This window comes from Falco biarmicus, chromosome 12, assembly GCF_023638135.1.
Source record: "Falco biarmicus isolate bFalBia1 chromosome 12, bFalBia1.pri, whole genome shotgun sequence".
NCBI classification, from domain to species: Eukaryota; Metazoa; Chordata; class Aves; order Falconiformes; family Falconidae; genus Falco; species Falco biarmicus.
Window position 1 is genome coordinate 22,708,765 of NC_079299.1, and position 19,358 is coordinate 22,728,122.

Here is a 19,358-nt window from a genome sequence, read left to right on the forward strand (position 1 = left end):
GAAGTCGCACAGGGCCCTGCCCGGACCCGTGGGGGCTGCGGCGGGGGGTCACGGTTTTTCACCGCGAGGGGAACAGGAGCCGCGGCGGGCCCTGCGTGAAGACGAGGGCGGCGGAACGCGTTTTTTTGCGGGGAGGCCTTTGGTGGGGTTTTTTTTTTTTTTTTTTCCTTTCTCCGAATGGGTATGGTTTGCAAATACCTGTTGAAATGCAGCCAAGCAGCTACCCGGGGCCGTAGGTCTGGCAGATACAGAGAATATAAAATCTCAGCACATTTATTTTCCTTAGGTTTGGTCTAGAGCCATATCCCAGCACCAGGATGGCTTGTTTGTAGTACAAGTCAAAGCCAATGGCTCCACTGTCAATACTGCCACGTTGGGGGGGGTCAGGTAATACAACGGCAATTGGATATCTGATATTCCGAAGGCCAATATTTTCTAGGGTGAATGAATCTGAAAGGTGTGACAGAACCAGTTCTGCAGGCGTGCATGCCCGCTGCTGCATCAGAACACGTCACGTTCCTCAGGGCAAAGTTCAACGGCAGTTAAAAAGCATTTAACTTGATTGCTCAAGTAATATTCCTACTGTGCTTTGACATGTTTTGATAAACGCAGTATCTTTCTTTTTCGTTTTTAATCAGCCAGCAAGGAAATTCCATTGGTTTGATTTCTGTTTAATAACATTGATCAGACATTAATAGTTCAATGCCGTTCACAAAGCTGGAGGAAGCTTTGTATCTTGCCAGAGGAATGGGAAGTTCACTCCAGGCCTTTCGGTTCTGAAACCTGCACCTTTGATGGCAATCTACTTCATTGATGAAAGAAGGTCACACAAGGCCAGAAAAAAATCATGCCAAAGAACCTGGCGTAGGGCAAGTAAAACTGCAGAAGGCAGGCGTTTACGGAGAGGGGGGGACTCTGAGGAGCAACAGCCGTGGCTAAGGATCCTGTAGTTAAGGGCATTGGAGGAGTTCTAATAAAGTTGCTCTAGTTGACCTGTAATAAAATGTGCTGCTTCCATTTGATAAAATGGAAAAGGTGTTAGGCATGTGGATTTTATGTGCCTCTACTGAATTACTGTTTTTCAGAATTTAAACAGACAGAAGTGATTAAAAATAGCTGTTCCTAGGATTCTCTCCACTTAAGAGAAGATGGCATCTGTTTCAGACAGCCCTGTGTTCCAGTCAGTGAGCAGTGGATCCCATGTGTACCTTTTGGAAAAGGTACGTTTACATAACAGTAGTCTTTGTGCTTTCTTTGACAGTTGGTCAGAGAGGTCGTAATCGGAAAGTAAATGTCCTAAAAGATTTTATAAGATACGTATCTTTACTAGAATCTTTCGGATACAGAATTGAAGCAGAGATCTGAGTGGATTGACTAACAACATTCCATTCTGATAAATGCAGATAATCTAGGCCGGAACGAAAAAAACACTTAAGTTACATTTTTTTCTTTTTTACTTTTCTAGATTCACTATGTATGTGATCTCTAAGAGTAGAAGATTGCCTTTGTAAAACCAGCTCTTACCAATTTAGGAGTGTGATGAATCACCATGTTAAAAAATATGTTGTTTTGAGGGTTTTTTTTCTGAATTTACATTAGTGGTACAGCTTTATTTGGAATGACTAGTGCTTACTGATCACCTCCTTAAAGAATTCACACAGATGTAGAACTGAAAGGGTAGAGAAGGTGTTTAAGGGCTGAAGAAAAACTCAGATTAAAATGGGATGCAATAAAATAATACCAACCAAAAGGACAGCAACAGAGTTGAAAATTCAAGATGTATAGCAGGAAATGCTTTTCATTATGTGCCCTAACTATGGTTTGGAATTAATTTCTTTGGGAAGCTGCTGAAGTTAAAACTGTCACAGTATTGCAGGGTAGTGGGATACTGGTACGAACACCAAGAACATTTGGAGCTCTAGTTATTCTGTCACACTTCATAGGGGATATGAGTGCTGACCAGCTAGCTAGAGAGGGAAAAGGGCTACTAAAAACAATATTTGGATGTATTTGGGAAAAGCTGGGTGCATCACTCCTCTGTGCTGTCCCTATGGACGAGCTGTAGCATGTGGTTTCTGTAGCTGCCCTGTGTAATTTGTAACAAAAAGGTAAGGGCTAGTCAGGGACGTGTGCTGGTGGGCTAATGCTGTGAGTGTGGGACACATCTCTGAGAACCAACGTGTGTGCCCTGCTGCCCTCCGCACCTCGCACCCTGGGGTGTTTCAGGCCCCTCACTGCAGGGGGGACGCTGAGGGGCTGGAGCGTGTCCAGAGCCGGGCAGGGGCTGGGGACGGGGCTGGAGCACCAGGCTCACGGGGGGCGGCTGAGGGACCTGGGGGGGGTTGGCCTGGAGAGGGGGCGGCTCAGGGGGGACCTTATCGCTCTCTGCAGCTCCTGGCAGGGGCTGTGGGCAGGGGGGTCGGTCCCTTCTCCCAGGTGATGGGGGACAGCACAGGAGGGAACGGCCTCAAGCTGCCCCAGGGGAAGTTTGGATGGGATAGTAGGAAAAAGTTCTTCCCTGAAAGGGTGGTCAGGCGCTGGAATGGGCTGCACGGGGAGGTGGTGGAGTCACCATCCCTGGGGGTGTTCAGAACACACTGGATGCGGCGCTCAGTGGTTCGGTAGCGGCTTGGCAGCCCTGGGTCAGCGGTTAGTCCCGATGGTCTTTAAGGCCTTTTCCACCTAACGATCCCCGGATCGTAAGCTGACACCGTGGCAGCCCCGCGGCACCGGGCCGGGCCCGCTCCCTGCGGGGGCCGCCATGACCGCAGGACCGCTCCTCGGCGGTGGCCGCCGCCCCACGCCCGCGTCCCGCTTCCCGCCCATTCCCGCTTCCCGCCCATTCCCGCTTCCCGCCCACTCCCGCGTCCCGCCCTTTCGGTTTCGCTTCCAGCCGGCGCGGACGGTGCTGCGAGAAGCGAAACCGGGGCGGTGCCTGCGAGCCGCCCGTACCGCCGTGCCGTGCCGTGCCGTGCCCTGCCGGCTGCTGGGGGTCCTGGGGCGCTGCCGCGGCTCGCAGGTAACGGCGGGGGGGCCGTGCGGGCCCGGCGGGGCGGGCAGCCCAGGCCGACCCGCGCTGCGGCCGGGCTCGACTGCGGTGCGCGCTGCTCGGCCCGGCGGGCGGCGCCGCGGGGAGCGGTGCGCTGCGGCCGGGAGCGGTGTGTGCCCGCCGGGAGCGGTGCGCCCTGAAGGAACCGAGTCCATTGCGTCTCGTTCCGGCTGGAGAAGCGTTACCGTGTTTGCGTGTTTGTTACTTCACAGGTTTTTGGTGAATGGTTCAGCCTTTTCTGCCAAGAAATCTGCTAAGCAATTTTCTAGTTACCAAATTCTCTCTTTCCAGAACTGTTGTTCCAAGCAGTAAGTCTTCAAAAACAGTTGCAGGTTAAGCACTTGAATTAGAAATCAGAATTAATTTTGCATGGCACAGTTTTCTATGTCGTTTCACAGCAGCGGTCTGCCAGTGCTGGGGCTGCCGCTGTGCTGCACCTGGAGGCCCAGACATGTCTCTGAATTTTGCTTTGCAGATCTGAGACTGTGTCGAAATGGAACGGCGGGAGCCCATGGAGAGGCTCAACCATTACTGTCAAAAGCGGAAACTTATACTGTCTTGTGTCGATGTCAGGATGGACGGCCAGGATCATGATCCTCTGTAAGTTCACTCTGCGCGTCAATAAACATCGGGACTCTTCCCGCAGTGGGTGAGCTGAGTACAGCGTACGGCAAAAGTCAGTCTGCTGAAAGCATGGATGTGTCAGGAGAGCTGGTTGAAACTATAAATTGAGTGGTAGGTGGGTGAGGAGGGTGTCATGCGGTGGACTTTGAGGAGAGAATTTATTTCAGAATTGATGGCCCTTTTTCAGAAAGCAACAGTGATGTACCTGGTACTGTATGCAACTATCAGTATGTTACGCATCTGCCACGCAACCTCTCAGGAAGTTGCAGCAATTATTTCAGTTTATGGTCTATGCTAGCTTAAGTGCTTTGATTTTCTTCTAGTTTTACAGAGCATGGAAATTATTTGTGACTTATGTTGTTAATTTTTAACCATAAAGGTTGGGTGTATATTAATTGATTTGGTACCAATATGTTTTATGTATAGTTAATTTTTGAACATCTGTTACAAGAAAAGGGTCTTTTGCTTAAGCTGTTTTGTTTTTACTTTAGAGGCAATTACAGGTAATGGAATATGTTTTATTTTGTACACAAATATGGTGTTTTGCCATTTTTTTCCCTGTGTCAGAGATTATAGGTACTCAAGACCTGTGATGTTTCCTTGTATGATTTTTTTAAAAATTTTTGCTAGTTTACATGAAGACAAGCCTTATGCTAATAATTAGTATGTTTCTTTTAATGTCTTCCATCTTGCCAGCCAGCACTGTCTGTGCAGACTTATTCTCAGACCTGACTATAGTCCCAGAATAAATTAATAAGTATTATCTGTTACCTTATTTTTTTCCCCATGTGGCTCATGTAATTTGAAAAGGTAACCCTTATTGCAGTAACGGCCACAGCTGTGGTCACACAGCTAGATCTTCATGCTTCAAAAGTGACAGCATGGTACTAGCAGTATTTATGCACATTTCAAATTTACTCATTTATCCCATTTATTGCACTTTTAAATTTTTTTTTCTTTTTTCTGTGTGATATGCTACATTCAGAAATATAATTCAACCCATTCTTTTGTATCTGTAAGCAATGGGAGGTGTGACCGATACCTAGGAAAATCCTGGATAACTTGAGCTGTTCCCAGGAGTATGCTGTACAGTCTCTGGCTACAGCGATGAATGCTGTAAACCTTCGGCGCCCTTGTGGCGCTCTTTCCCAGTACTCCACCTGCTGATGGGATGCATTGGCAACTCCTGGTCCTGAGCTCACTCCCTAACTCTTCTGTGCTGTGTCCCATATCATAAGTGGTCCCTCCAGTAGTTGTCCGAGGCATGATGCAGAGATACCTCCTGTCATCTCCTCCTGTCCTATCCTGGTTTTGGCGCTGTAGCTGCTTGCACTTCAATGTCTGGCTGGGTTAGTGCTGAACGCGATGTAAAAAGGTTGAGAGAGCACTTTCTTGGGCTGGGAACACTGTGGACAACCAGGCCAGTCCTGCCTAAACCTGTCAAGTCTGGGAAGTGCTTATTAACTTGGGGTCTGTGGTGGGTAAGCGTGACTGTATGTTTGGGACCAAGTCATGTAACACTCATTCAGATAATCCTCAACTCAGATAATTAACTCATGGGTCATTGAGACTTAGACTGCAGATTTTCTCAGCATGCTTGAATAAAATGATGAATTTAGGATGGAATGTCACAGTTGAATGTGTGTAGTATTCAGGGCTTAGATATGGGTTGGCTAACAAACCCTTTCCCAAAGAACAATCTTTCTTTCATGTTTTGTTTTGGTTTTTGTACACTATTTCCTGTGGGTAGAGTGTGTGGCACTGTGGTGTGCCTTGTCCTACTGTTTATCTCCTTAAGATCCCTTGTTAAGGCTTTCTTATGCAGTGACTTCAAGCATTATTCTGCGTCTCCATTGTTTTCCACCCAAATGTTTAACTGAAGGGGCATCGTGAGTGAAGCTGGAATAATCAAAAAAGCGAATTCCTGACATCATTCCATTATTTAAGACAAATAAATACTGTTAGAACTAGTAAAGTACATGACTGGAATGGAAACATTTAAAAACTATTTTTACTAACAAATTACAGTAATTGGGAATTAGATGTAATAAAACCACATGAATACTTAAAATATCTCCACAGTTAACTTACAGTGCTTTGTAGATAATAAAATGAAAGTTGAATCTGAGAAGGTTATTAAGTATATATAGGACAAAACGTAACAACGTTACAGAAAAGTTTCTTTCATTGCAGGTTCACGGTTTCGATTAAATTAAATGATGATGTATATGGTACAGGCTCTGGTAAAACCAAGAAGGAAGCGAAAGCAGCAGCAGCAAAAATAACCTGGGAAATGGTTGAGAAAAAAATGCTTGAGGAAAAAATGCTTGAGAAACAGGTGAATAAACTGTAGAATTGTTTGGTGGGGGTTTTTTTGTTTGTTTGTTTTGGTTGAGTGGCTTTTTTGCTAATAAAGGTTGAGGGTGAGTCTCTAAAAGTAGCCAATAAAATAGTTTAATTTGGAAGAGTTTCTGATTATTTAACTTGTCTTTATTTTGGCTTATTCATGCTTTTCTACTTCTTACCGAACTATTTTCCTTATTGTTCTACTACAGTATTGGTATGTAATATCAAGAGTATCCTCCTCAGCTCTTATAGGAAGGATGAGGAAATTTGCCTTTGATAAGGTGCCTTGGTATATCCATAGTGAACAGTGCTTGTTTTTCATGTAGACAACTGTTCAGTAATTTGATGTCTTCAAAACATTTGCAGAGTGTTGTTCAGTGTGTCTGTTGCCACTCTGCTCATTAAATTGCTTACTTTCATGTGATCTGATTGATCTTCATTTTCTTGTCATTGTAGTCTCTATGGTATAGGTGATTTCATTTAGGTTTGAATTTTGCTGCTCTGTTTTCTGCCACGTGTTTTGTGGTATCCTTAATTTTTCTTTTTGATGCTGAATGCTTCTTAGCACCTTTTGAGTGAAATCTTTCCTTCCCTGTTTCCATATGCTTTTTATTGTGTCATCATCGTTACTTTAACACAATTGCTGCATGTTTGCTAATATGTTATTAATGCTGCCTAATGATGAGATAGCTGAGAAGTCTTGCTTCCCCTCTTGTACACCCATAGGAGCGTTTGCAGCCCTTGCTAATGGTAAAGTCAGCAGCATCGTGCTGCCATCCTTTTTCTTGGCTGTGGTCAGGCTGTGAGAAAGTTCAGAAGGCAGCATTTGCTTTTTTTTGATGACACATTTCACAGCTCATTTCCCGTCTTTTCCTAAAAGAGGTGGGAGGATACATGGTGATATGTTGTTAAGATATTGGTACAATACTTGAAAAACTGGATTTACATTTCTTTGGAAATTCAAAATGTAGTAATTCTGGGTTGAGATGTCTGTCCTTTGCCACAAGGAATTCTGTTAATGCAAACTTGGGGGTTCTTAAAGATATTTTGAAAAGCTGACAAACCTTGCAGCTATGTTAGATCTTGTCTATGGTTTATCTTTATTTATTTATTAAGCTTAAGTTACCTATGTTGTTTGTTTTGTAGCTAGAGAGTCCTTCAAGTGTGCAAGCTGCAGAATCAATGACAAATCAAGTGACCTTATCATCCGCACCAAACGTCGACTATGTTAGCCTACTAAATGTGTATTCACAAAGAACATTGCAAATAGTTGATTATCCTAACAAAAGCCGTACTGGAAATGCCCATACTCCCATGTAAGAAGTACTTTGTCTTTGTACTTGCTTTTAATACTCCTTTGTGTTTACTAACACTACAGTTAGTTACCCTGAGTAGTGTTAGGTGAATCTTTAGAAATGCAGTGAAGGTTTGGAGGTAGTCTGGAGAGAATCCAGTGGAGGGCCATTGAGGTGGTTATGGAGTTGGTGGGTACAGCATAGGAGGAGAGGCTAAGAGGGCTGAGTTTGTTTAGCTGGGAGAAGAGATGGATGGAGTGATGATAAAATGGTAGTTACGGTTTGACAAACTGTCAGTTAGCTCAGTTGCAGCTCTGGCCCCTTTGTGGACCTCTCTGCATGTATTTTGGAGACTCCTAGGAACCAAGCACCAAGGAGAGCCTGTTTGTGTCTCCTGTATGTATTGCAGCCAGTGAGTTGTAGAAATGTTCCAGTTGAGAGCTGAGAGATAATAAAGAATAGCTAGGTATTTTAACTCTCCTGACAGTATCTGCTGGAAAACTGCTCCTCTCTTCTCCTGCAAAACCAGCTCTTTTAAAACCTAGACTGCAGCTAATTTGTGATTGTGGGTGCATATGATATAATGGCTTTAAGGAGTTCAGCCTTAGAAAAGGGCTAAATATTCACTCTCTGAAAATTGATTGTCTTGAAGGCATGTCAAACTACTTATCTACCACTATTAATTTGATAAAAATGTATATTGGAAATACTGTCCTGAAAATGTGTATTTCAGATTTCTATTCTGTAATGTCAGTTGACTGAAGTGTTTAAAATCATTAAATTATGACTTGTCATTTGTGATGTAAGACTTTACTCCTTGTTGTATTTTACAGATTTTTCTGTAGCTGTACAGTTAGTGGTTTTGTGTATGGAAGTGGCACTGGAACTTCTCTAGCTGCTGCAAAACAAGCTGCTGCAAAGCAAGCGATTGAGGAGCTCGATAAGCAAGGCATTCATATAGTATGTGCTATATTTAGCCTTAAGACATAAGTTTAATTCTTGTATCTTCAATCTTTGAATAGGTTTCTTCATTGTATTTAAAACACATTCCATGGATTCCACTTAAGAGGGAAAGAATCCATATTTTGGTGGGTTGGTTGGGCTACAGGATTCTGTTGGTAAAATTTTTGTGGTTTTATATTTAAATACAGGATTTAAAAAAATATCATAGTTGATATTTCTGTGTATTTCAGAATATGGACCGATACATTGTCATTCAAGGATGCGCATATATTAAAAATTACTGAATCCTGAATACTCTTAATATACTGATTGTGTCCCACATGAAGTGTTGTTGAGCTGACTGGCTATGAACATAAATCTCTTGCTGCCTTCTGTTGGATCAAAAATTTATTGTGAAATGTGAGAAAGGCAAAAGCAGGAGTGAGAATCAACAGGACTTGCCTTCTGTAGTCTTCCAATGCAGAGTCTAGCAAAGCAATTGCTAACACCATCCTCTGGAGAGCAAAGCTGTAATCTTCATGTTGGCAGTTTTATTTCCATATGTGTAAAAAAGCTATCACAATTCTAACAGAGATCCAAACCCACTTCTGAAATGCATAGAACAGTACATATGAACTAACTTAATTAAGTATAGTTTAAAGGGAAGAAGGACATTATGGGGGAGGAAAGAAATCTTCTTTTTTTTAAGTACTTTTTTCATTATTTGGCTGTTTAGTGCTGCTTTTATTGTTGTTTTTAAGTTAACTGTGTAATTAATGGCCTGTTATAGCTCTAGGATCCTTCCTTACTATCTTCCTGTGTTAAGAGCTTTTGGGTCTTTGCATTTTCATTACAGTCTGAAACTTACTACCTGAAGCAGGACCTCTGGGGCAATTCTAAATTTGGGGTGGGTTGTTTTGGTTAGGTTTTAATTTTTATTAATTCGCAGTGATGCCTGAGTAAAAAACCAAAATGTAACAAGCAAAAAGTAGTAAAGGCCCAGTACTCCTGAACAAAACAAAAAAGTTTTTGTTTGGCTGTCACTGAAACAAACTCTTAAGTTTTATTCACTTTGTGTCAGGTTATGGTTTGTAACAATTGTAGGTGTTGCTTTTAATGTTACATTTATGCTCTTATGAAATGGGGGGGGGGGGGAGAACCTCTACTGCGTGTTTAGGATTAATTTTTTTAGATGACCCTGATTTAGTAATCCAGGTTCTGCAGTTTTCACACTGAAGACACTGAATGTCTTTTTGTACAGACTCAGATTTTCAGTTCTGCCAATTACATATACCAAAGCCTACATATATCTTGTTTTCCACATAGGCAAATGCATATGCAGTAAACAATGAAAACATTTGCCTGTAATTGTTACTCATCTTGATTTTTAATAGATCCCAGACTCAACTTTGCAAATGTGTCTACGTAGTCTCAGTATGGGTGGGAAAATGCTCACTGTGACAGGGCCCTGTGTTTCACTCCTCTATCTGCAAGGTTTTGAATGTTCAGTGTGGTTAACAACTTCCACTTAGAGACCCTGTCATCTTCCCTCCCCCCTCTTTGGATGGCATCTTTTGCAGGAGGGATTTATTTTTTTTACGTGATTTTTTTTAACAATTCTTGTTGTTGTTTTTTTTTTCCAGAGAGGATTTGAAAAAACTAATAACAATTCTACATTTACTGAACATAGTAATTCCCCTCAAGTGCCAACTCAGTCTGGCTTGAGGTAAGTTGGGTTCACTGGTAATGTGATCACAAAATGTATTTACGAATCTTAGAGGGTCATGTGATCTAGCTCTAATTAAAATCTGTCATAGTTTATTTATTCCAGTATAAAGCCATTTAATTTGAGCTTATATTTTTTAGATTTCAGAGCAACATTTGCTTTACTTGTGCAATTTAATTTGAGCCCTTATGGGTTAGCTTATAATAATTTTAGAACTTTCTGATATATTTATATTTTGCCATGAGTAGTTCTTTCAGAAGCATTTTTACTGTGATGTCAACAGAATAACCTACCTCATTCAGCAGCATTATTTCATGCCATTTTTAACACTTGTTTTCCTATTGTGACACTCGTGTAAACTCAGTATAATTAAATTTCTGTACATTCCTCTGTTCCACATTCTGCTTGCTTCTTCTACTTTTTTTTTCCCCCCCTTTTTTTTTTTCCCCTCTTTCATTCTCCATAAATAGTCACTTCCACCGAAGGGAAGATTTTCTTAGTGGAAGAAAAAAAAAACATGCATATAAATTTTCATTTGTGGTTTAGGAACTCTAGGTCAAGCCTTTTGAAGCCAGCAGTTAATTTGACTGTAGTGCCACTACCACTTCTTTTGTATTCTTTGTGCGACTGTAAAGTAAGCTGGTACATACAACGCTAGAGGTGGCTGCACTGCCTTAAAATAAACATCTGTATTTAACCTATTTAATTAAATGATATAGTAGAATAAGTATCATATAGATATCTAGATATTGTGATATCATAGAAATAGAGGAGTGTATTACAAAATTTACTGTTTTATTAGCTTTCCAGCATAAAGTTTTGTAGTTTAAATCAGTCACAATTGTTAGTGGTTTTTCACGGTTTGCTTTTGAAAGCTATGTATTTTTTCTTATGGCAATAATTTTGTTTATGATTGTGTTACTTTCACCTAAAACTAGTCTATTATTTTTTAGTAACAGCAGTATTTGCTTTGAAGACTCATCTGCAAAGTTGGTAGGAAAAATGAAAAACATGGCAGTATGTGAAAACCCTTCACGTTCTCAGGTATAGTATCAATTTGTTCCTTTACCCACTAATCACTAGAAAACACGTGTGTTTTTCCTAAGAATATTCAGTACTTTCTTACTGTTAACTTATTAATAAATGAGTTAATTAATAAATGAGTTAAAATACTCATTTATTTCTGTACTGTGGACCCACCTGATGTACTGTTGACCAGGGGGGCAGTACTGCCAAGGAAAGGCAGCAGATGAAGATCCTGTTTTTCTGTGGGAAGAATGATGATGTCATACATAGCATATGTGAAAAATCTTAAGCTAAGATATGGTTTCATTCTTATTACATTGGTTACGTAAGCTATGAACGCATTTATAGATGATTCCTAGATACGTTCTCAGACACGTTTTAAACAAATGTGTTTAAACTTTAAACACGTTTTAAAGTATAGTGAAAATATCCAGAATGTCTTAATTAGGTTTTCTCTGTTTTTCATGTAGAGACACGCACAAAGTTCTGCCCTGAAACCCAAAAGGTATGTGTTTATTTCTGGGTTGCTGTCTCCCATAAACTGTATTGCAAACCATTTCAGTGTTTCTGTATCTAGCAAAGAAATGCTGCTACTGGGAGGTACATTTCTTTTCTTTTGTCACGTATTAGAAAAACTGCTCATTATAAGTTTCGCTTTTATCCTTGTTAAAGAAAATTGGCAGCTAATTTTGATAATGCAAGAAACAAGGAAGAGGAGGAAAAGATGTCAGATTCAGATGAAAGTGTGCCAGACTTGGACACAAATACCAGTGAGAAGAATGGAAGTCCATACACTGTCAATAAAAGGTAAGGAGGAATTTTTTTTTTAATAAGATCTTTACGGCAATTACAATATGCAGTGGTCTAGATTTGTTTTCTTATTTACAATAAAATGTAGGAAAGTACTGCTGTTAAAATAACTTCCAAAGAAAATTGGTATTTGAGATACTAGTTTTTCTTTTTCTGGAATTTTCAAATATAGTATAGCAACTGACATGCAATGGTATTTAATGTTTACAACTGAAAGTCATTTGTGTGAAGGTGTGAGATGGCGCTACATGCTTTCAAGGCTGTGTTTCCCTTGGTTTTCTAATCTTCCAGACTATGATTTGGGTGGTATAGGTGCTGGGTGATTCCTGCAGAATGATATTTTAGCAGATGTATTAGAACTGTCAATATCATTCATATATCTTGTAAATTTAGTGTTAAGTATACTGAAGTTTTATGATTTTTTTTTTTTTTTTAAGACTTCTTGAGACCTTTACAAATATAGAATGTATTGGTGAAGGCGGTTTTGGGAATGTTTTCAAAGCAACAGCAAAGCTTGATGAGAGAACCTATGCAGTCAAACGAGTTCACTTCACAAAGTAAGTACTGTATGTTTACTTCTGGTTCCTATTTTAGGACAACCTTTGTCAAGATTTCAGTACTTTGTTTTGTCTCTAATAATACTAGGAGCATTTAAGCAGTTTTCACTATTAATTGTCCCTTCTTTCTGGTGAACTGTTTTCTTTGTTTCCAAATGAAGCTGAAAATGGCATGCAACTTTGTTAATTTTTGCATGCACTGGAATAATTTTAAATGCAGCTGTAAAAAAGTAGATTTGTTTAAGTGAGTTCTACTTTTCCTGAACACACTAATGCTCTAGTTATTCATATTGCAAAATGTGTCTGAAGAAAACTTGCCAATAATAAAAAATCGGAAGCAGTACTATTACTTTTGACAGGTTAATTGACAGTGGAAATTTACATATCAGTAATGCATAATTAGACTATAATTAGGGAAAATAGAGAAAAATGAAAGTAATACATTTTGTGGTTTGTAATTGGAGAAAGCTTTATATATCACCCATAGGTTAGGGCTCTAGATGGTAGGGCGATCCAAGAGAGCTGGCTAATATTCAAGCATCGCTTCTTCCAAGCTCAAGACTGGTGCATCCCTGTGAGCAGGAAATCAAGGAAAGGGGGCAGGAGATGTGCATGGATGAGCAGGGAGCTTCTGGGAAAACTCAAATGGAACGTTTTACAGAATGCGGTAAAAAGGGACAGGCTACTTGAGGAATATAGGTACTTTGTCAGAACGTGCAGGGATGTGACGAGGAAGGCTAAGGTCCATTTGGAATTAAACCTGGTGAGGGATGTCAAGGACAACAAGAAGGACTTCTTCAAGTACACCAGCAGGAAAAGGATGACTGGGGAAAATGTGGGCCCACTGCTGAATGAGGGTGGTGCCCTAGTGACAAAGGACACAGGGAAGGCAAAGTTACTGAATGCCACCTTTGCTTCAGTCTTCACTGCCAAGGCTGGCCCTCACGTATCCTAGACCCTGGAGGCAAGAGGGGAGGTCTGGAGAAAGGAAGATTTCCCTTTGGATGAGGAGAATCAGGTTGAAGATCATTTAGGCAAACTTAACATGAACAAATCCACGGGCCCCAATGGGAGGCACCCCTGGGTGCTGAGGCAGCTGGCAGATGTTATTGCCGAGCCACTCTCCATCATCTTTGAAAGGTCATGGAGAACAGAAGAGGTGCCTGAGGACTGGAGGAAAGACAATGTCACTCCAGTCTTGAAAAAGGGCAAGAAGGAGGACCCAGGAAACCACAGGCTCGTCAGCCTCACCTCCATCCCTGGAAAGGTGATGGAATGTCGGATGACATCCTGGAGGTCATCTCTAAGCATGTGGAGGAAAAGAGGGTTATCAGGAGCAGTCAACACGGATTCATCAAGGGGAAATGATGCCTGACCAACCTTAATATAATTATGTATTGCAACTATCTGGGTTTTTTTGGCTTTTTTTGAGCGGGGCTTTCATTTAAAATATGGCTGAAATATTTTTGCACTTACAGTAATTGAGCACATAGATGAAAGAAACCCTACAGAATTTGTAACTCAGTTTTGAACTTGTGTGAAGGAGAATATTATATTCTTTTTCTAAATTAATATAAACTGTGTGATATTGCTACCTGATACCATGACTTTTATTTAATTTAGTATTACATTTTTATAGGAAAATGCCATTTGTTTTGTGTTTTCTTCCCCCCGCCCCCAAACAGGAATGTAAAGCGTGAAGTAAAAGAACTTGCAAGACTTGACCACGAGAACATAGTACGGTATTATTGTAGCTGGAAAGGGTTTGACCATGTAACTTATCCAGACTCAAGGTAACTACAAGATAGTAGTTTGCACTCAAACATGTTTGCCATAATTAACTTTGTATTGTAAAAAGAAAGGCTGATGATTGGTTATAAGTCATTATACAAATATAAATGCACATACTTACATATTTAATGTTAAGAAAAAAGGCACAGTACTTCTCAGCAGCAGGTCATATATAATTAAGTATATTTATATCTTTTCCTTGATGAATAAGGTACACTATGTAATTTTATCTTCTCTCTCTCAATGTACAGAACTTGCTGAATCTATACAGGAGTGTAAGAACATAGAACTCAGAATTTGGGCTAGAATTAGCAGCAGAAATGAAAAAATCATCTGGCAGCTGACTGCCACATTTGTGACTGGAAGTTTCCTTTTTATCCTTTTATTTAATAAGTACTGGTGAGCCAGTAGCTCTCAAATTTAACTGTCTTTAGTTAGCATTTTAACCATGATGCCTGAAACAGTTTTGGTTGTTGATAACAGAAATACAAAATAGAATGCTTTTTAATTTAGAGGTAGTCTTTCAACACTAAGGCTTTTAGATTATTAACTTTTCAAAGCTTCTGTGGTAAGCTTTTTTCACTAACTGTAAACTCATACCCTTCAAATGGGTTGCCACACTTACACAGAGCCATAAAATATTAATGGATTCAAAATTATGATTGGCATGGTTTCTGTCCAGTGTGCTCAGTAAATGAGGAATAAAATGGGGTAAAAAAGTCTCATGTCAAAACCCAACCATTAATATGTTGGAGTCTCAATATCACTTATGCACTTTATATTGTACGGTTATTGGGTAAAAGACAGAAAAAAAAGTCCTCAAAGCTGAGGTCCCAGCCTGGAATTCCGTTTAGTGCCCTGACCTCAAGGCTGCAGAGTGCTGAGCCACTTGGTGCATTTTCAGTGGCTTTATTCCAGGGCACTCAGATTGTACAGCACAAGTAGGAAAAAGGGATGCCGCCTCCTCTTCATGTTGTCCTTCCGCTCACCATCTCTAGCCTCAGCCCGTCCTATGGGCTGATGGTGAGGGAACTCTTCTGGAAAGTGTGAGGCTGTCAGGTGGGTGAATATATTTAATCCAAATTTCCAGCTGCCAGAGGGGTTTCTCTAAGTCACAGACTGATGTCAAAGATGGTCACTGCACTACCTTCTTGAAGGGACAGTTTGAAAGAACGTGACCGCTCTGGGTCCGAGAGGGAGCCTAATGCTGTGCTTGTTCAGTGGAGTAGAGAATACCTGCCAGGGACTTGCAGCAGTTCCTAGAGGGCGAGATGGGAGCCAAGAACGGTGCTATTTCTTCCTGTATAGGACATAACTTTAGCTGTGAAGGGAGTGGAATTTGGGCACTTAGGAAACTTTCAATGTGATCAAGGAAACAAACAAAACATTAGGAATATTCCAGGGGTATGTAGCAACTGAGCAGGGATTCTTTGGTTTGCAGTTTAATTTATTTATATCAAGTACAAATTGGTCTAGGATCTTTTTTCAAAATCAAGGGACTTGCAGACTTTTTTTGGTGGAACTCCAAAATTAATAATAATTAATTAACAGAAAGTTTGGGTTTTTTTTAAAGAAGAGGAATTTGAGAATCATGCGTGGCTTGTGAGGAATTGTATCTTGCCATTTTCAGTGTGGTATGTGGTTTTGTTTTGCAGGCAGAAGTCAGATGAAGTTCTCTGTCTTTTCATTCAAATGGAATTCTGTGAACAAGGGACACTGGACAACTGGATTGAAAAGAATAGACAAGACCGAAAGTATCATGAGATGGCACAAAACAAATTTTTACAAATACTGGAAGGAGTGAAATATATTCATTCTGAAGGGTTAATTCATCGAGACCTCAAGGTGAGTAGGATAGGTAATAAAAAAAATCAGATAAGTAGTACTTATGGATATTTCAAAAAATGTAAAATCATTCTAGTCTTTGTTTAGTCTATTATGTACCCTAGTAGCATGCCTTTTCTGATATTGCTAGTGATTAATTATTTTTCAGCAACTGGCTGAACTTCCAACTTTAGGATAAAAGTTGGAAGGTAAACTGGAGGATCTCAGAATGCAGTAGTACAAAAAATCAGTAGCCATCAGTTAACAGGCATTTTCAGTGTACTATGTGTTACTGGGTCACAAGACTACCTATTAGAAAAAGAAATACTAACTTTACCTCATAAAATAATTAGAAGAAAGTGATAAGTTGAGTCTAGGAAGTTTGCTTTTGCCATATTGTAAAGGGATAGTTTATCCTAATATATGCTGTATTTGATAACAACATATTCTACTTGCTCTTATACCACGTACGCGTACAAATATTTGAATGCTACTTTTTTGGGTAGAATTTCAATCTCTACAAGTGCACAATTGTAAGATTTTATTTCAATATAAAGATTAAAAAGGACAAAGTTTCAAGCCTTCAGGGCTTCATATGCCAGCTATAATGTTGCTTACAGCATTTTAAATCACTTGCTTTGGGAAAAAGTCATCATGCCGTGGCATTCCTAAGAATGGCTGTAGTGGGTGACATTAAATGCAGATCTAGGATGCTGTTCTCTTCATATAGCGGCTAATTCCAGACACCTAGAGAGTATTAGAGCTGAGAGGTGACACAGTGATATGTCCTTAATGCATATTCCCTTCTTCTCAAAACTTCCAGTAGCCTAAAGTTTATGGACTTCTTGAGCCACAGGTAGAAATCTTAGCATTTTCCATTCCCAGTGTAGTTCTGGTTCATGGTCGCTGCCCGCTGGTAGAGTCTTTGTATCTTCCACAGCTTTTCTAGCAGGCTTATTGCTACAGTAACTGGAATGAACCACAAAGGGACACCATTTTCTCTAGGTGCCTGGGAAAAAGAGGCCCAGGAAGTGCCTTCTTAGCTCTTCCTACTCTCTGTGCTTTGTATTTTCTTGCTCCTTCAGTCCCTCTTTATTTCCATCTCAGCTCAGTCTCTGCTTTTCGCTGTTCCTGTGATTCTGCTGCCCCAGTCCCTTACCCGTGGCATCTGGCTGCAGCCTGCTTCCAAGCCCTGTTAACTTGTCTGCCTGCATTTGAATGTGGGAGCTTTCCTTCTCACTTCGACTTGCTGTCTATTTAGATGCTTGGCCAGCCGAGATCTCCGTGGCCCAGAATCAAAGCTGCAGGTTAGGTTCAAGCTGAGATGAGTCCCACTTGTGCCTGGCATGAAGAGCCTTCACATAGCGTAGCCAGGTATAGGTGCTGTATTAAATCTGCGTGGACGCGGTTGAACTTCAACAGAAGAACTGGACGGGGCATTCCTGACACAGAGGTCTTCCTGTTAAATATTCAGTCTCTCCTGGCCTCACAGACCACTGGAGCTTCTTTGCACAAACAATAGCATAAGGCTATTTGGTTTTGTTTCGGTAATGTTCAAAAATGTAGTTTGTCTTCTTTGGGGAACTTCATCCAAATACGTATAATTCTATTTTTAGTTGCTTATGACTTTGTCCAGTTTAAAAATGGGAAGTTCAATGAAAACTTAAAAGATGGGGTGCCTGTATTAAGCCTTAATCCTGCAGTTGACTTAGCACAGCTAATCCTGCTGTGCCTGGGAGAAACTATGATTTGAGTGAAATTCCATGTGAGCCTAAATGCTTTTTGCCCATGTATATCAAATCCCAGGGCTAGGACTGAAGACTAAAACCCACTTCTGGATATGAAATGTTACATGCACGATGTATTTGAAGAGCACTGGAGCATGATACTGTTATGGCTAAACTGGTTGGGAAAAAGAAGTTGCAGTTACTGTGGCGTATACTACTTTGAATGTAGTTTGTTTTTAAAAATCAGTTGCGCTTTTTTCTGTTTCCCACCCCATCAGTTTCTTAATGCTAATTTTTGTGAATAATTATAAAACTTTATGGGGAACACATGTGGCTGATTATGCTTGACAAGAAACCTTGGTCATTTGGTGTTTGTTTTTTTTTTTAAATATATATGTATAGCCTCAGAATCTATTCATATCACGTGAAGATAAAATAAAAATAGGTGACTTCGGTCTTGTGACTTCTGCGGCAAATGAGACTCTGACTGAGAACAGAGGAACAAAATCATATATGGCACCAGAACAGGTAATTATCCTGCTAGATTGGCATTATAAACTCAGCACTGAATGTTCTCAATCCTAATCTCGGCACTAAACCCAGTTGCCTAAAGTTCCCTGGTATGAGTGTGTAAGTGGGTAACTATGTTGTAGAGAAAGCTCTCTGCAAGTGTGGTTGGTTTTATCTTGCTGTGCTAGCCCGCAGGGTCCGACACTGCATGCTGTAAGGAATGCTCTTGCAAAGCCAGGCTGCCAGCCATGTATTTCAGTTTGAATTCAGGACCTCTGTTAAGTGTGGCATTAGAGTCCTTTGGTTTATTATTTGTGACAGAGATACTGGCATGCATTATCGGTATAGGTCTGTAGAAGTCTTAATTTCAGTGTGTTTAATGTGACATAATAATTTTGCTTTAAGGATGTCCAGTTGGATTTCACACCTGTGTTTTTCTAATCTTTGTAGTTTGGGGACAGCTATGGAAAGGAAGTAGATATTTATGCACTGGGATTAATTTGGTTTGAAATTCTCGCAGCGTACAGTTGCCATGAGAAAACTAAGGTATGTAATCTTTAAAAAAAAAAAAAGGTAAAAAAAAAAGTCTGTCATTGTTTTGCCTTGCTGCTGGTATTGCATGCTGACTGTGTGCTAGAAGGAATCTGTGTATCTAGAGTACTGCCTCTATCTACATTTTCCATTTGATTCGTTTCTGAAAGGCTGGTAAGTCATCACAGCTTGGTTGAAATGTAGCAACTGAAGAAAAGAAGTATTACTGGGTTTATTTCACTTATGTCCTACTGACATTAAAGCCTGAGCATGCTAAAGAATAATGTCTAGCAAAAAAGATCAAAGGTTTCTGATAAATCTTTTTGTTTCATCAGAGTATTTGAAGGGAATATTTTTCTCATTTTAGAATGTGAGAGTTTTGTCTCTGCCATGCTCCCATCTTCACCGCACGGTGGCCCAAGAACAAAGTTTCTGTCAAGGCAAACCACCCACAGTTTCCCAAACTGAAAACAAGTGTGATTTAGAATATGTAGCTTTAATTGAAAAAGATGTTACTTCAAAAAGAAAATGAGTGTTACCTAAATTTCTTTTGAAGATCTTTTATGTGTCTCTTGCTTTTTCTTGGTACTTTGTACATTA

General features: G+C 40.3%; 1 protein-coding gene across 4 annotated transcripts in view; it reads left to right on the forward strand.

Annotated features, from left to right (window-relative positions):
• EIF2AK2 (eukaryotic translation initiation factor 2 alpha kinase 2) overlaps positions 1-19,358 on the forward strand; it is a 21,954-nt gene continuing 2,596 nt past the window's right edge. The window contains exons 1-15 of one of the 4 annotated variants that reach the window (XM_056357747.1): positions 1-142; positions 1,086-1,220; positions 3,525-3,649; positions 5,867-6,011; positions 7,166-7,335; positions 8,148-8,274; positions 9,900-9,982; positions 10,936-11,026; positions 11,479-11,513; positions 11,681-11,815; positions 12,256-12,375; positions 14,061-14,168; positions 15,822-16,011; positions 18,120-18,245; positions 18,678-18,773. In XM_056357747.1, coding sequence (XP_056213722.1) covers positions 3,543-3,649; positions 5,867-6,011; positions 7,166-7,335; positions 8,148-8,274; positions 9,900-9,982; positions 10,936-11,026; positions 11,479-11,513; positions 11,681-11,815; positions 12,256-12,375; positions 14,061-14,168; positions 15,822-16,011; positions 18,120-18,245; positions 18,678-18,773 — 1,533 coding nt within the window. In that variant the 5' untranslated portion in view covers positions 1-142; positions 1,086-1,220; positions 3,525-3,542. Of the gene's footprint in view, positions 143-164; positions 182-1,085; positions 1,221-2,875; positions 3,020-3,164; positions 3,358-3,524; positions 3,650-5,866; positions 6,012-7,165; positions 7,336-8,147; positions 8,275-9,899; positions 9,983-10,935; positions 11,027-11,478; positions 11,514-11,680; positions 11,816-12,255; positions 12,376-14,060; positions 14,169-15,821; positions 16,012-18,119; positions 18,246-18,677; positions 18,774-19,358 lie in introns of those variants that run through there. The other 3 variants (XM_056357748.1, XM_056357746.1, XM_056357749.1) reach the window with 3 other exon arrangements.